We start from the raw sequence: 17,578 nt of genomic DNA on the forward strand, positions 1-17,578 counted from the left end.
GCTTTGATGGAAGAGGAAAGGGCCTTTTATGCTCTCAGGACTGACATGATGCAGAGGAGCAATTTGGGAGGACACGGGGTGTGATTAGCTCAACAGACAGGTAGTTCCCTTAGTGTTGGTGCTAGGTCCTTAGGATGGATAAGCAGGCCTGTGGCAAGAGTGGTGAGCTGAGAGGTGGATGTTTCCAGGAACAGCTGAGGGTCCACGGGTGTAGGGGTAGAGACCCCTGGCATGGTACTGGGGGTACAGAGTGGTCAGGATGAGAACCTTCTGGAATGGAGACTCTTTTGCAGGCAAGTGGTCAGGGCTTGTGATGCATCCCAGATGGGATGCATACGAAGAAGAGTTTGGGCCCCAAGTGGCTCTTCTTGGGCTCCTGCAGTCGGACCACATTGGACCAGGCCACAACTGTCTGCGAACCCTCAATTTTCTGCAAGAAGGAGGAAGCAGCTGCTTCTCAACCTAGAACATGCCTCACTCTATCAGCCTTGGGGTTTGCTGTATCGAAGCCTGAAGCACCCAGAAAGTGAAGGTGCCAACCAGGGAGGTCAGCGGCTGGTCAGGCCTTTCCTATCCACACAGCTGCAGGGATGCTCTGGGTGCTGAATGCAGTAGGCCCAACTGTTCTGGTAATTCAGGAACATGACAAATCCAACTCGCTCCCTCCACCTCACAGAATAGTCACCAAGTTTGATTCTTGGGCCAAGAAGGTTCAACACACAGAGAGGGTGTAGAGAGGAAGGAAGATAGAGGCAGGGGAGGGAGGGAGAAGAGAGAAAGAGAAGAGAAAGGAGAGAAAAAGAAAGAGAAGAGAGAAGATATATATATATATATATATATATATATATATATATATAGAGGTAGGTAGGTAGATTAGATAGATAGATAGATAGATAGATAGATAGATAGATAGATAGATATAGATAGATAGATAAACAGACAGACTGGCTCCACAAACAGACCTACATCACAACCAGCTAGCTGGAACCGCAAATACCCACATTCCTGGTCATAATAAAAGCAACTGCTATTTGTTCCCTGATCACAAAACTAAAGACAAAGATATATCCAGAGGGGCTGTCGATACGGGTTCAGTTTGAGATCTATCTTTGACAACCTAAATGGTCCTCTTGAACACCACCAGGAGTGATTCCTGAGCGCAGAGGCAGAAGTAAGCGCTAAGCACTGGGTGTGGCCCCAAAACCAAAACAAAGCATAAAAAAAAGATGTGGCCAAGGGCATTGGTGGCAGGGTGAGCCAAAGGCACTGCTCCAGCAGTTCCAGCTGCCTGAATGTGGCTGCAGTCAGTCCTGAGCGAGTGAACACATGTGGCATGTGCATGGCATGTGCTGGCCCTCTCCGGAAAGCCTGCTGGAGTTAGGGGGCTGCAGGTGGGGCCTTACCTGGGACATCGATCAGTCTCTTATACACGTTCAAGAAGGCAGCCTCAGCCTCTTTGCTTCTTTTACTCAGTGCATCGATCTGGAGGGGACAAAACAAGGGTTCAGAATCTGTCAGGAGCCAAGACAACAATCCCCCTGGGGGGTGGGGTCACCAAAAACACAAAGCTGATTCTTTGATGCCTGAAAGCATCAAAGGGGGCTCCCCATCACCTCCCTATCCCCTGGCTGGCATGGAGACGCAGCAGGGCTGGTGCCAGAGATTCGTGAGGTCACTGCCAACTCCAAGCTCCTGGGGGTGGCCCACAGAGGGGGTGAAGGTGTGGGGGCCCCCTGACCTGTCGCCTGCTTTAGACTCTGGGCTGACCCCATGGGAGAGCTGCAACTCCAAGGGGCAGGGGAGCCAGGCCTATGAATGTTGCTGGGAAACAGGAGGGATGAGCCTTGGGGACCCCAAGGAAGGCTGCCAGGTCAGACAAACAATGGTCCCCATAAATAATATGCAGGGTAAGGGTAGCTGTAAGGCAATAGGGAAGGACGTGCTCGGACACCCACTGAGCCCAGTTTGTCTACTGGAGCCCACAAAATCTTTCTTAATGACTTTCCTCAAGGACACAAATGGCAGGAGGGTTCCCAGGAGAAAGGCAGGTCTCTTGGCACTCGGCTCTGTCTATGGGGTTTGGAGGAGACCCCCAGCCCAGGACTCCCATTTGGGGGGGAGGGGTGAGCAACACCCAGGGGTGGTCAGGACTGACTCCTGGTCACTTTGTAAGGGGCTGGGGAATCCTGTGAGATGCCAGGGACAGAATCCGAGTTGACTGCATGTAAGGCGGTGTCCTGCCCTCTTTGGCATCTTTTGTATCTCTACGGTCTTTTCTCACCGTTTCTGCACAGCAGCGGAAAGGCCGCTGTCTGTCTGGCTCCCCTCAGAAACTGCCCATCCGGAGCTCTTGCTGCTGCCCCTAGGATCTTTAAGGAGTCTGTTCACCAAACGCACTTGCCAGGACAACATCCCTTTTCACACCCGAGGACGCAAGATATGGCATGCATCAGGGCTGTACTGGCTCAGGGCGAGGGCACCAAATTATACAGCCCTCCGTACCCGAAGGAATGACTCTCTGTCTCCAGTGTTATTAAAGAGGCAAAAAGGATGTGGCCTAATTACAGGGGCCCTTGGCCAAGCCAACCAACAATTTGTAAAAGGCCAGGAAAGGCCAGTCCTCAGAATATGGGCAGGGAAGGGCCCTAGGAGGGGACACGAGGTGGAGTGGCAAAAGGGGGCAGTGGGGTGAAGGCTTGACAAATCCAGCCCTGAGCAAACAAGGACCAGTCCTTTCAACTTCAAGTAAGTTATTCTGGAAAATGTCTGTAAGGAACAGAGGCATTTTCTCCCCTAACGATAAGGCTGTAATTTAGGTGTTGGTGAACTGTTTAAAAGTTTAGAAGTCAGGAGCATTACCGAGCTCTGCAGGCCCGTGGTCTATTTTTAAAAAAATATTCCTCCCCCTTCTCCATTAGCCGTTTATGTTCCCTGTATAATCAGGAGGGGGAAATACCAAACCTGAAATCCTCAGTTGGCAAATCCTTTCTAGGGAAAGTTGCTCTCTGCCTGGCCTGTAGGTAGATAGTTCCCTTCTTCAATGCTTTCTTTGGGTCACACCCAGCAGTGCTAGGGGTTAGTGTCAGGATGGGGTGACTCCTTAAGGTGCTCAGAGGATCGGCCACAGCCAACGCAAGTGCCCTTAAGCCTGGACTTTCCCCTTGGCCCCACTTTTTTTCTTTTCTCCCAGATGACCAAGATTCTGCAAACCCCAAACTTTTTTTTTTTTTTAATGGGCAAATGGCCAGAGACTGGGGCTGTGCAGGTGCATGGTCACAAAGTTGGAGAGGGCACATGCATGTTCTCAGAAACCCCAAACTTTTAAGAAATGCTGACAAACTGCAGAGATGAGGCGACAGGGGGACTGACTTGGGCAGGACTGAGAGGAGGAGGTGTGGAGGCGCAGGGATTCCGTAGGAGTGACACATCTACAGCAAACCCAAGAGCTGGTTGCCCAATGTGGGGTTTCCTCAAAGTCACCTGCTGCAGACTATGGTTTTGGTTTTGGTGCCACACCCAACAGCGCTTAGTTCTTAATCCTGGCTCTCTGCATTCAGGGGCTACTTGTGGTGGGCATGGGAGACCCTAAGGGATGCCCGGGATCGAACCCAGCATGGCCACATGCATGGTCAGTGCCCTCCCTGCTGTGCTGTCACTCTGGCCTGCTGCAGATTTTGAAGAGGGTGATGAAGCCTGCAATGAGCTGCCCAGAATATGCATGAGTTTCAAATCCAACCACTTGACAAGTCCCGAACCCTGGTCAGCATCTAGCACTTAATTCAGAAGTGCCTGTTAGCATGGCCTCACATGTGCTGAGCCCCAGAGGGAGCCGAATGAAAAAGAAAACAGGACAGGAAGTAAGATTGGAATCCTGGGCTCATGATCCTCCTGGGAATCCCATCTGAACCAGGAAATGAGACAGGCATCTGTCCAGAATCTATGCGGCAGCCCCACCTCTCGCTTCTTAGTGTACCGCAGCCCCTGGCTCTGGCTGACAGGGAAGGGTAGCAGGGCGCTGGGCACTCCGAGTGGGTGACGGGGATATGAGCTGTGGCGGAGACCCACAGCAGACACAGGATCCCTTGGGGCTGGTTGTGTTCCCAGAAAAGCTGAATTCTGGTCTTTTGGTGCCTCTGGGGACAGATGATGGTGAAACAGGGGAGCCTCAGGGGTGAGGCCAGACTTCGTGGCTGCCAGGAATAACCCACATGAGCACCAGGCAGTGTAATCCCTCCTCCCCCCTTCCCCCCCCCCCCCACAAGGAACCGGCTCCAAACCACAGCTAGACTTGGGCCACCTGGTCTCCAGACAGGGGACATCCCCCGGGGGGGGGGACGGACCTGGTGGCAGCACCCACAAACATGCTGGACTCGAAGCTCATGGCTCCTAGGACCCTTCCCATCATGGTAAAGCCAGATCAGTTCAGGAAGCTAGCTGGTTAGAGGGGACATTCATCCTCTGAGACTGGGTTTCTTGGGGGACAGGCAGGAATCCCACAGCAGGTCAAACCTGGAAGGAGCAGTTAGTTCTGGGAATTCAGTGGCTTCAAGTGGTCCCACACAGGAGTGAGGTGTGCAGTTGGTGTTGTGGGGGGGTCCTGCTTGGATGAACGTGTCCACTGGGCATTGGCCCTCAAGATCCATGGCACCAGGGCAAGAGATTCTGGCAGCGGCATCCACGCCAAAGCACCCAACTCCTCTATACCACCCACCTTCTGGGAAGCCACTTTGCGGGTAAGAAAGGAGGATTCTGGGGTGCTGTCACAGAGAACAACAGGAAATCAGGACTTGGGGACAGACACACAGACCTGGGAGGAAGGGGCGAGGCGCTGCGGGTGGAGAGCTGGCACAGCGGGGTCGAACCTGTTCTGCTCCCCAAGGCTCCAGCAGGCCCCATAGCCCAGCCACACCCGGCTGCTCCCGCGCCCTGCACAGAGCAAGGCGCCCGCTGCCCGCCCGGAAGGCGCCGCTCAGGAATGCTCCCTGATCCCGGGGCTCAGCTCAGCCGCCTGGGCCCAGCACCCCTCCCTGCACTGCAGGGAACTGTCCCCATGGTCTGGGAGGGCATGAGGTTCGTCCCCCCACTACTCCCTGCCTGGCATAGGGGGCAGTGTATGTGGTGGGCGTCTCCTGCCTTTCTGAAAACACCTTCTCTATCCAGGATCCCTGTGTTGGTTTCAAAGGTTAAGGGGACCCTGTGGCTGAGCTTCCTCCCTCACACGAACCCCGAGTGGTCCCCTACTTGGCCTCGCCTAGACTCAACCACTTGCCCCTGGGTGGCCTGAGCACTTCCACAGTGCCAAGTATCCAAGTTTCTAGTATCAAGAATTCAACTGAGGGGCTGGAGATATAGCACAGTGGCGTTTACCTTGCAAGCAGCCCATCCAGGACCTAAGGTGGTTGGTTCGAATCCCGGTGTCCCTGTGCCTGCCAGGAGCTATTTCTGAGCAGATAGCCAGGAATAACCCCTGAGCACGGCTGGGTGTGGCCCAAAAACCAAAAAAAAAAAAAAAAAAAGGAATTCAACTGAGGGGCCAGAGATAGCACAGTGGTAGGGCATTTGCCTTGCATGCTGAAGGACGGTGGTTCAAATCTGGGCATCCCATATGGTTCCCAGAGCTTGCTGGGGGCGATTTCTGAGCATAGAGCCTGGAGTAGCCCCTGAGCGCTGCCGGGTGTGACTCAAAAACCAAAAAAAAAAAAAAAGAATTCAACTGAGGCTGGAGCAATAGATGGCAGGGATGGTGTTTGCCTAGTACTCCCTGACATCCCATATGGTTCCTGCAGCCTGCCAGGATTAATTTCTGAGTGCAGAGCCAGGAGTAATCCCTGAGCGCTACTGGGTGTAGCCCTCCCCCACATCAAAAAATGATTTCAACTGTGACACAAAGATCTACAGAAAAGTATTTTCTCCTACACTTCAGAAGCCAATTTACTGACTGGAGAATAAAACCCCTGAGGCCAGGCTCGGAGACCAAGTTCAAGGAACTTGAGAGGGAGTGAAGGTTGTAATTCAACCAGATGGGGGTACGGGCACAAGGACTCACTGTCCCCAAAACTCAGGTCACCTGCCCTATGAGATGCTCCGTCCTGCTGCCCATGAGCCTGAGATCCACAGTCTGGAGCTAATGCTGCTGTAAGCTGCAGCCTTAAGAGGGGCTACAGGGAATTGTTCATTAGCTGAGAATATCTCAAGCCTGAGGGGGGCTGAGTTTGATCCTGGGCACTGCCTGGTCTCCAAGTTCAGAGAGGGAGATTCGTCTAGCACTGCTGAGTATGGCCGGAGGGCACGCGCGCGCGCGTACACACACACAAAAAAACACATCCTGCATGACTCAGCTGTGGGGACAACAGGACATACTGGGGGCGCCTCTTCTATGGGGAAGCAGATACCCCACTATCAACTGGAGGCATGAGGGAGAAGTGAGCTGGTGCCACTGTTCTCTGGTCAGACACCATATGAGATGCCAGAAATAAAACCCAGATCAGCAGCATGTAAGGCAAACACCCTCTCTCTCCCCGCTGTGCTATTGCTCTGCCCCTGGGCGGCCTTTTTGAAGCTGCTTCTCCATCTAGGAGAGGAAAAGAGAAATAGTCGGCCTCAGAGGGCTGCGGGCAGTAGTGGACAGTCGTGCAAAGCCTCAGGAAGAATCCGTCATGTGCACAGCTTGGAAATGCACCAGAATGTCCAGCTCCAGAGAACTTGTGGGCACCAAGCTGTGGTCACAGCAGACAGAATAGCCACGTACCAAGACAGGGATGGCCCAAGCTGCCACTCCTGTGGGCTTGGGTGCTGCTGTGTGCCCAGGGTGCCACCCCCGGGGAGAGATGGAGGTCAGGGCTGGCAGCCGCTGCAGATCTGGGAGTACATCACCGGGGCAGGGCAGGACAGAGCAAGGGACTGCCCAGAAAGGACACGTAGCTGCCCCACACCCACACTCCTCAGGTATCTAGAACTCCTCCCCAGCATGGCTGCTTCCAGACATTGTGGGATGGGATGAGAGCCTGGATAGAGGGTGAGAGAAGAGGAGATGGATGGAGCCTCTGCCCACTGTTTCACCAGAAGTGGGACCTCCTGCTTGCAGTGGATGTGCCTGCACAACCTCCCAAAGACCCCTTCTACTTTGGGGGCAATTTTCAGTCACTGGGGATCAGAGAGGTCCGACTTCTCACCCCTCTCCTTGTGGCTGCTTCAGCTTCTTATTACCCACTTGGCCCAGTCTCACTAGTGGCTAGAGAGAGGGCAGAGTTGTCCCACTGCTGAGTAGGGCTGGCTTCTTAGAAGGTTCCAGAAAGAGTAGTCAGAGTGCATCTGCTCGCATCTGTCATGGGGTCAGTAGAGTCCCAACATCTGGGCTCCTGCCTGTGACCCTGCTACCTCCACTGTGATGATGTGAGGGACATGGTGACCAGGAGCTGGAGCTTCCAAGAGCTCAAAGGTCCCAGGGAGCCCCAACTGGGGCTGAGCACAGCCAGGTGCCCGGCTCTGGGTGTGAGATGTTCTGGGAACCCACTGCTTCTCCCACCTACAGCCAAGGTTCCAAAGTGTGATGGGGGGCAACGCTGGGAGATGACAAAAGGGGTGCCCCAGGGATGCTCCTTAAGCACAGAACCCAGGTGCTCCTCTACAGAGCTCAGGTGCTTCTTCCCAAAGAGCAGGTCTGAGTGTTCTTTCTGCACAGAGCAGGGCCCAGATGCTCCAAAGAAAAGCTCAAGTGCTCTCCTAGCATAGGCCCTGAGTGCTCCCTCCGAAACAGAGCAGAACCTGAGTGTTCCTCCAGCAGAGTGAGACTGTTGCCAAAACTTGTCAAGCAGACTTGCCAACCAGTCCTGTGCACCACCCCAGAGGCACCTCCATGGCCCGTCCCAGCCGCCTTGACCACCTGATCCTGGTGTCAACTCCACTGAGGGAATCCCCGAGTTAGACTGATGGGGAGCAGTGAAATCTGACGAACATCTGGACTGAGTTTTTGCGAGGGCAGGGAGGTCTGTGGAAAACAGAACACCCCGATGATTGAAACGCCAGTCTTCTAATACTGCATCACTGAGTGTCACAGGTCTGACAAATGTATGAAGAAAATCAACTAGGCAGGGGGCTGGAGTGATAGAACAGCAGGGAGGGCATTTGCCTAGCACACGAACAACTGATGTTCAATCCCTGACATCCCATAAGGTCCCCGAGCCTGCCAGGAGTAATTTTTTTTTTTTTTTTTTTTTGGTTTTTCGGGCCACACCCATTTGATGTTCAGAGGTTACTCCTGGCTAAGCGCTCAGAAATTGCCCCAGGCTTGGGGAGACCATATGGAACGCCGGGGGATCAAACCACGGTCGAGATCTTTCCTTGGCTAGTGCTTGCAAGGCAGACACCTTACCTCTAGCGCCACCTTGCCAGCCCCGCCAGGAGTAATTTCTGAGTGCAGAGCCAGGGGTAACCTCTGAGCACCGCTGGGTGTGATCCAAAAACAAAACAACAACAAAAATCTACCAGTCTATTCTTACAATTACTCAGATCCCCATTCAAACCCACAACACCTCACCTTTGTCCCAACAAGAAATAGACTTCAACAAGTCAGCTGACTTGTGAAAAACCAAGGTCACCAAACTAGTCAGGCCTCCAACTGAGAAGTCTGAAGTCCAGGGAGCAGAACCCCCCACCCCAATCACAGCTGATCCTCCCAGCATATGACAGCTGGGAGTAGAAGGGGGGCCCACCCATTTGGGCCCACACGGCCAGGATCCCAGAACTCTGCCGCCAGTGAGCGAGAGGATGTGAAAAATAATTATCTACTGAAAATATTAGATTTGCTCTGGATTGTTCATTACGTACAATGGCTTAATAGGACTTTTATTGAATAGCTGCAGAGCTCTGGGCTGAAATCAATTTGCTGTACGCCCAGAATTCTGATGTGTGCTGTTGACTTCTCCAACACAGAGCAATTTGTAATCGCTTTGGCTCGCTGTTGCTTTCAAAGCTCCGGCTCCATCACAAGCATTTATTTCTGACCACAAAATTACATTTATTCAACTGGAAGCAGCGCCGGGTCTTTAAGAGGTTAACTTCTGGAGTGCCTGGCTGCACTCCAGCCGGGAAGGCGTGCGGGCGGGCGTGGGGGCGCGCGGTGGCGGCTGCGTCGGGGAGGGTGATGGATAGAGTGCTGAGCGGGGGCCCGTCCACGGCACCCCATGCTCCTGCCTCCATAGATCACGGGCCTCGCCTGCACGGATCTGACTGAAATTGAATTTGGCTTCGCTCTCAACCGTTCATTTCCTATGTTATGCAAGGTTAGAGCCTTTTCTGCATGAGCAGGACCCAACCAGCTGCAGCTCGGAGGAGCAAAAATGTGCTTTCAATTAGGGAGCTGGCCTGGCAGCCGAACCACAGGCCTACTGCTCGCTCCCCTTAATTGAGCCATCATGGAGCGCACCCCCAGGAGACATGGGGCGCCCCTGCGGCTGCCAGGCAGTCCTGGGAGTCGCTTCCAACATGCCGCTTCAGCACCCACGGTCACCCCCCGCTGTTGGGGAAAGGCTCGAGGGTTATGTGGCCCTGTGGGGGTGAGAGGAAGCGCCAGGAAGCAGGATGGGGAGAGCAGGGCTGTGTTGGGGTCCTCAGCAACTCGCCAGTGTCCCCAGCATGGCAGTGCCACCCCCCAGGATGGGACCCAGCCTTGCTCTCTAGCCAAGTTCTGGGGAACACCTCGCTCAAGCAACTTTGTGAGGTTGAGGAAGCCTGAGAGAAGAGATCAGCCTCCACCAAAGGGCACATTTGAAGCAAGTTGGGAAGAGGACGGAGCAGAAGTAGATGAACTCTGGTGCGTGAAGCAGGTGCGGAGAGGTCAGAAATTGGGGGCTGGGCTCCAAGAACCGGGGGTGGGGCAAGATCTGGCCAAGATCACTGCTAGTGGCCACAGGCCTGGTAGGGGATCCCAGAAGGGGGCTGGAAGGTCCCTAAAGTGACACTCTGGGCACTGAACCTTGGTGAACCTTGGGGGGGGAGGTGAGGAGGGAGGAAAGTCCTTCCGGAAATGGAGGTGATTCCCATGCTCCTAGCAGGTCCATTCAAGACCAGTTTGGAAACCACCAATCTGTTCGCTGGAGTCTCCCCAACTCTTGAGGCCAACACGCTTGCCAATGCACACAGGCCTCCTGCACCCCATGTTTCAGGGCCACTGTGCAAGTTAACTGTACACCAAGAGCAACACGAGGGGCTGAGGGTTGGAGAGATCATGAAGCATGGACGAGACCAGAGTGGAGATATGGACAGTGCCAGGAACAGGCAGTGCACCCCTCTGACTCTGACCACATGGGGCTGCTGCCAGTACTCCTCTGATTCTTTAGTGATAATCAAGCCTGGGATGACCCTGGGGAAATGGGGGTCCTCAGGGCTCACTCCTCCAGGGAGCTCAAAGGTCTCACATGTGGGAGAACAGTGCTATGGGGCTCACACCCTTGCAGGCCAGTGCCCCCACAATCCTACTTTGTGGAGATGCAGGCTACAGGTTGGAGCTGAATCCACAGGCTCATCCAGCAACTTGAGGAGCCCAAGGCATGGAGGTGTGAGCCTTGGCTGATCCACACCCAGGTAACCCTTGGTAGTCCTGCAAAGAGGGCCCCTTCTGGGGAGAAACGGTTTCATCTCAGCAAAGACCAAAATCCCAATACCAAATTGAACACCTGTGCCAGAAGCGTGCCAAGGTCTTCCACAAGTGCCCCTCTGTGAACCCTAATAACACTCATGTTCCATTTCCCCTCTGGTTTGAGCTCAGCTCACTCCTCATCCTGCCCTGGCCCTGACAATCACACTGGTTCTGGCCCCTGCTGCCCATGGAGATTTCCCTTTCGTGGTCCATGGCCCCTGCTGTGAATCCCAGCTGAGTGATCCCACCAATGGATCCCTGCATCTGGCACATGTGTATCTGTTGCTTCCTCCCTGCAGTCTGTCCAGCTTTCCCCAAGGCCGCACCAACCTACAATCCAACCCTTGCTTGACCTAGCAGCTCCAGAAAAGGCATCTAGTCAGTACTTCCTCAGGGCCCAGTTTCTCTGACAAGGACTTAGTGCCTTGACCTGTCTCCCCGTCTGGGACGCCCATCATCCATCTAGACCCCAGATTTCTGTGCCACTGAATTTGGTCTTGTCTGGTCTGGCCCTGGCTGTCTGCTCAGAAATAGCTCCTGGCAGGCACGGGGGACCATATGGGACACCGGGATTCAAACCAACCACCTGGATTGGCAGTCCTGGATCGGCTGCTTGCAAGGCAAATGCCACTGTGCTATCTCTCTGGGCCCGCCTTGGGCTCTTCATGGCGAACAAGAAATGTCAGAGATGTTCAGCTGTTGAAAGGAAGTTGAGACCATCAAATGAAAAAGCTGGATGTTGATCTGGTCATAGACGTTTGCCCAGTGCCCTTGGCTTGTTTTTTTTTTTCCCCCATGTTTTTCTGGGCTGCCTTTAATGACAGATTTTTAACTTCATAATTTGAATCTAACTAATAGGCACATTTTCTTCCCTTCCACTTTTCCCAATAAAAATGTTTAGCCCCGGAGGCTCAGAACCCTCCAGAAAAAAGATCTCTATTCAACCAGAGTCATCACATTTGCTATATTTTTCCTAATGGATCTAAACTTTCCGATAGTTTGTGACTGTGCGTAGTGTGAGGGGTGAGGGGTAGGGTGGGGTTCCCTCTCATTTCCTTCGTAGTGATGAGCAGCAGAGAGGGGACCCTGCCCAAGGAGCCCAAACCATCCCCACCGACCTTCCTTGGCTGGGGACCAGAGGCCCTTATGTATTCTTCATTCGTCTCGATGAGGGATTCAGTGATCCTGGAAGGTGCGACAGGAGCTTTCATGGCTGGGTAAGTGCTCAGCCTCGTTCTCACTAAAAATCATCTTCACAACTTTGGGCATCACAGTTCCAGAATCAGCTTTTCCAGTTTCACAATAGCTCCTACTGGCATTTGGGTCACAACTCTGGAAGAGTCATTCTAGGATCAATCTTGGGGGAAATCAAGACCTTAAACAAAAGCGGGCCATTTTTTTTGTTGTTGTTGTTTTGGGTGGACACACCTGGAGGTGCTCAGGGCTTACTTCTGATTTTGCACTCAGGGATGAATCCTGGAGGGTTTGAAAAGACTCAATGGGATGCCAGAGATTGAACCTGGATCGACAATGTGCAAGGCAGGTGCCTTAACCCACTGTGCTATTGCTCCGGCCCAAAGAATAGGCATTTGTATGCCCCAATACCCCATTTTCTGTTTAGCTCTTCCTTCCTGTCTCCAAATATATGATGAATATTATGTTTCTTCCCAGGATAATTTCCTACACAGTGAGAGGGTTATTTCTGGGTACCCTTTCATCTCTCCTGCCCGGTACTCTCTCAGGGTCATAATCCTTTTCAAAGGGCTGTTGATGCAGACCTAGGTCATTACTTTGGTTTATCGCTTTTGCATTTAACACCAATTCCTTGTTATGTAATTGAGGCTCACTTGAAAGATGACGGTTTTGTTTCTTCTTTTACAATTCTTAACACTTTTTTCTTCTTCTTGTCCAGGCCCTTCCAATGAATGTGAGAAATCGGTGTAAGTATGCTTCCATTTATAATATAATCCTAGCTTGCAGGAAGGTCATGTCTTTGACCACAAAGAAGGCTGTTTTCTAACAATATGTCAAACAGTCTTCTTGGGATCCCTGGAGGTTGCAGAATCCAGTTCATGGATGGGGTTAGAAGGATTTCTCGGGTCTATTTGCAAGTAAGAATGCCTTGATTTTATTTTCCTGTACTGGTCTTGTGTGGTTTGGGTATCACAATTATGTAGTAGTCTCATAAAATGAGCAAGTTTTCTTTTTTTTAAATTCATTTTTATTTTCCAAAGGAGTCTACAATGATCAGAACCGTATGTTTCAAGGATGAGTGACAGGTCTCTGCAAACAGCCGAGGTCTCACTCAAATGTTCTGGCAAGAGTTATAAGGCTACTTGGGTTTTCCACATCCTCTTTAATCAGGTTTGGTTTGCTGGAGCGTTTTAGAAATTTGTCCGTTTTGTCTAGGTTTAAAATTCTTTTTGCTTGTCTTACTTTTTTTTTTTAACCACATCCAGTGGTGCTCAGGGCTTATCCCTGGCTCTGCACCCAGGAATCACTCTTAGCAGTGTTTGGGGGAGGGAGGCATAAGGGATCCCAGGATCAAACCAGGGATGGCCACGTGCAAGGCCAGTATCCTCCCTGGTGGTACTATTGTTCTGGCCCTAGGTTTAAAATTCTACCAGTGTTAGGATTGCTTCTATTACTCCCACATATAAAGTGACCTCTTTTAACCCTCATGCCCTCATAATAAAATGGTTTAATATTATTATTTTTTTGGTAAAGAACCAGCTTGGGGGGGGGGGGGTTCTTCTTGAATCTTAATGACTTTTTTCCATTCATTTAATAATTGTGTTTGTTTCAATAATAATAACAATTATTGAATAATAATGGTACAGGTCATTAATAGTCTCTCAGCTGTCAATACCACTGAACTGACTGTGTGGGTCACTTCCCCACACCTCATCATTTGTCGGCTGAACTTGTGAAACACTCAAATTTAGGTGAAGCAAGCAATCCAACTTTAGGGCGCCAAGGACAGAGAGCCTTGCGGTGCTGCAAAGCCAGATATGTGCTACGGGGCCAGAGCGAGTGTGGATGGGGTGGTTCGTGGGAAAGCAGCAAAGGGGGCCAGCCGCCAAGTCAGGGCCCCTGCTTCCTGCATGGGCCCTGTTGTCCTTGCTGTGGCCCGTCTCAGCAGTTCCTCTGGACTAGCCCTCAGGGGCCTAGAGCAGCTGTCACATCTACAGCTCAGAAGTAGATAATGAGTGTGAAGAAAATTCTAGAATATTCCTGGCTCTCCCATAGGCCAAGGGGCTGACTCCACCATGTCACAGAACTCAGAGGACAGGTTTCTGGCAACAACACGTTGGGTGCTGTCATGATTCTCAAGTCTAGAAAGATCCATGAACAAGCTTTCCATTGATGGAGCCCAAGTCTAATCCTCTCATCTACATCTCTGTCCTAGCCCTGTCAGCATCTACGATCAGCCCTGCTGAGCCCTTTTCCATGGAGGCCAAGTTTAAGTGGCCCTGTCACACTGTCTCAGGTTAGGGATGAGGTTCTGTCTCCCACAGGGGCTTTCAGGAGGGGTCTCAGGGGTCTGGGCAGCCTTGGGGTTGACAGTCAGGCCAGCAGCATCCGTCCTGGGACAGGATTCTTGGAGGAACGAGTATGGGGGACATGGCAGGGGCCGAAATGCACTTACCTCCCCTTGGAAGCTCTTCAGAAGGGGCGCTACCTGCTTGCGCAGATCCTGGAGTGAGAAGGCAGGTCAGCAGAAGGCCATCCGGGAAGAAAGAAGAGAGAGAAACATTCGTTAGGTTTTCAATAAGGACTCTGCACTCAGGGACAGCCAAGAATTCCAAGCACCATCCAGTGCCCCCAGTAACTGAAAGCACCAAAACTAGTGGCGTCAAATATCATTGGATGGGAACTTCTGCAGAGGCCCGAAAGCAGCAGCCGGGATAAAGCAGGTGTGGAGCTCTCTGCATCTGTGATGGATTTGGGCTGCCACTCAGCCTGCACTTTGGCTGCTCCTTGAGTGGAGCTGAGACGGGACACACACTTCTCTGGAACCTATGTCTGACAGTGACAGATCTGCTCCCACCTCCTCGCACAGCCCAGAGCTAACTGTACCTCATTGGAAATCTTGTACTAAGGATGAAATCTCTGACTCCAGCTCAACCCCCTGACCGCTATCCCCCAACACTGTATCACCGACCTAGTTGCTAAGAGACATGCCATCGTTTTGTTTTTGTTTTTTGTTTGTTTTGGGGCTACACCCAGCATTGCTCAGAGGTTCCCACTGGCTCTGCAGTCAGGAATCACTCCATGTTTCCATCAGCATCCGTGCAGGAGGCCCCATCTTTTTTTGCCACACACAGCATTGCTCTGGGGTTACTCCTGGCTCTGTGTTCAGGGGATCATACGTTATGCTGGGATCACATTGGCCAGCAAGCAAGATAAACACCCTCCTCGCCACTGTCCTATTGCTCTGACACAGTATTTCTTTTTTCTTTGTTCTTTTTTTTTTTTTTGGTTTTGGGCCATACCTGGCTCTTGGATGGCTCTTCTTGAAAGGGTTCTGTCCCTTTAAGCACGGGGAAATCCCTCAAATAGAAACCCTTGGTAATTAATTGAGAAGCAATTGCCAGGGATGGGGGTGTAGGGGATAAAAACCCCAGCTAGAGTTCGGTGAGAGTTAGTGATTGTTTGTTGGTGCACATTGTAGTGGCTGCTGCATTTGGTTTTTACTTCTGTTTCTCCTGGATGCTGGCTGAATTTCCTCCAAAAGACTTCTCTAGTGATTTTGGCTAAAGGGTCCTAGCTTCTCTATCCTGCCTGTTCCCTATTAAGCCCAATTTGAAAAACAACAAACAAACAAACAAACAAACCAGTCTAGCCAGAGTCGTTCCTACTCAACCTTAAGTGATTCTAAGGGCTTCCTCCGGGCTTTTTGCTCAGGAGACCAAACGAGATGCTGGGGATCAAACCCAGGTCTACCACATGCAAAGCAAGCTCTCTCCCCACTGTGTTATTGCTCCAGGCCTTAGATCCTGCCTCCTGGGGGTGGGGGAGGGGGTCAGCAGACTGTTCTCGAGAACATAGGCAGATGAGGGGCAGGGAGGGTCTAGGCTGGAGATCGGGAGGAACAGCCCTCCTCGGCCAGGTCATGCCCAGGACAGAGGCCCAAGTTGGCGGCACCACCTTCAGTTCCTTTTTTTTTTTTTTTTTTTTTGGTTTTTGGGCCACACCCGGTGACGCTCAGGGGTTACTCCTGGCTATGCGCTCAGAAGTCGCTCCTGGCTTGGGGGACCATATGGGACGCCGGGGGATCGAACCGCGGTCCGTCTCCTAGGCTAGCGCAGGTAAGGCAGGCACCTTACCTCGAGCGCCACCGCCCAGCCCTCCTTCAGTTCCTTTACCAGTAGCCTCTGCACTGGTGTCTGGGCTCAGCTCTCCTGCCCGACCTGGTTCACACCTTCTGTGCTGGGCTGGGCAGGGTAACAGGAGACAACCCTGCCTCTGCACCCTAGGAAACATCCCCCACAGGCACACAGGACACCCCAACCCCCACTTTGGGCTGAAACCTGCCCATTATCTCCAAATACACTCAGCTTGGAAACACTTTAGGACAATTCAAAGCAAACTGTTGTGCAATTTCATGAGTCTGGATAAGGCCAAGAGAAAGAGGCGTCAGGCGAGGGAGACCAGCCCAGCCTCTGGCATTAGCCCTCAGCTCACTTGGAAGATGACAAAATGCGTCAGAGTGTGGAGGAAGAACAGATAAATGAGGTGTACCAGTGGGGGAATGAGACCCATGGGGCTGTGGGCAGAAAGGGGCCCAGTCCCAGGATGGCCACCGGGGAAGACAAGGCACTCAGGCTCCAATTCCCAATGACGCAGAGGCAGGGACCTGGGATGGGGGAAACATTTCCTTTCAAATCAGAGGACTGCCATAACACCGGGGGGTTAAGGCACACCCAGCGTCTCGCTCCTGGTTCTGCTCAGGGATCACTCTTAGTGGTGCTCAGAGGACCATATGGGATGCCAGGGATCAACCCAGGGTCAGCGATGTGCAAAGGCAAGAGCCTTTCCTGCTGTCCTATTGCTCCAGCCCTATCACAATATGATTTGTCTTAAAAAAAAAAATACAGTAAATTCAATTTCAGAAGGCCCATCAGTTATCCACATCATCGAGTTCAGAAAGTTTAAAGCTAGAAATAGAAGGCTGAAGTAGAACATTCAGCAGAGCTACAGCTTTCCCAAAAAGCCACGGCCAACTGGTGTCTTCATTTTCCCAATGAAGACAGGACCTCACAACCAAGGAGAAAGGAACCAACTCTTTCCCACTGTGTGTCCGAGATGATGCTGGTCCCAGGTGGCCAGGCCTCACCTGCTTGCAGGACAGGAGCCTCCCTTCTAGACACGCCATCTCAGCACCTTTGTCCTAAAGTCTCTCCAAGGCCCTGGCGGCCTCCCAGAGAAGCTCCTGATCTCTGTGTGAGATGACTGTCCTGAGCGCTATGTTCCTGTCCGTTGCCGCAGACACCAGCAGTGCCCCAGGGACAACAATGCTCAGCAACACGAGCCAGCACAAGTTTGTTTCCAAACAAGACTAATCCTACATGGCGAAGAACACACAGTTCGTGTACACTCACATTTCAAGGCAAGGCGAGGTTTGGTTTGGGTCACTCCTGAGAACAACATTAGCAGTTACAGGAGGTGCTGCTGGTCCAGGCGATTGAACCAGGGTTGGCTGTGTGTCAGGCTGTGGCCTTAACTCCTGGACCAACTATCAGGCCCTGTTTGGGGTGTTTGGGTCCTGTGTGGTCCATCCTATGAGGGGCTATTCCTGGCTCAGTGTTTGGGGTTGTTCTGAACAGTTCCTGGGGGGCCACACTAGGCGATACTCCTAGGCCCAGAGAAGGTCTTTGATCCACGTTCGATGCTTGGCCTCCCTCCCATCATCCTCTACAGCAGCTGGTCAGGGCCTGG

The 17,578-nt window shown here is 52.2% G+C and overlaps 1 protein-coding gene across 3 annotated transcripts in view; it reads right to left on the reverse strand.

The window, feature by feature from the left end:
* The window catches only part of CUX1 (cut like homeobox 1), a 221,664-nt gene that overhangs the window by 100,113 nt on the left and 103,973 nt on the right, over positions 1–17,578 (reverse strand). For all 3 annotated transcript variants that reach the window (XM_049787851.1, XM_049787852.1, XM_049787853.1), the window contains exons 3-4: positions 14,286–14,333; positions 1,404–1,482 (exon numbers count right to left, since the gene is read on the reverse strand). In XM_049787851.1, coding sequence (XP_049643808.1) covers positions 1,404–1,482; positions 14,286–14,333 — 127 coding nt within the window. The remainder of the gene's footprint in view (positions 1–1,403; positions 1,483–14,285; positions 14,334–17,578) is intronic.

Source organism: Suncus etruscus, chromosome 15, assembly GCF_024139225.1.
Source record: "Suncus etruscus isolate mSunEtr1 chromosome 15, mSunEtr1.pri.cur, whole genome shotgun sequence".
Taxonomy (NCBI): Eukaryota; Metazoa; Chordata; class Mammalia; order Eulipotyphla; family Soricidae; genus Suncus; species Suncus etruscus.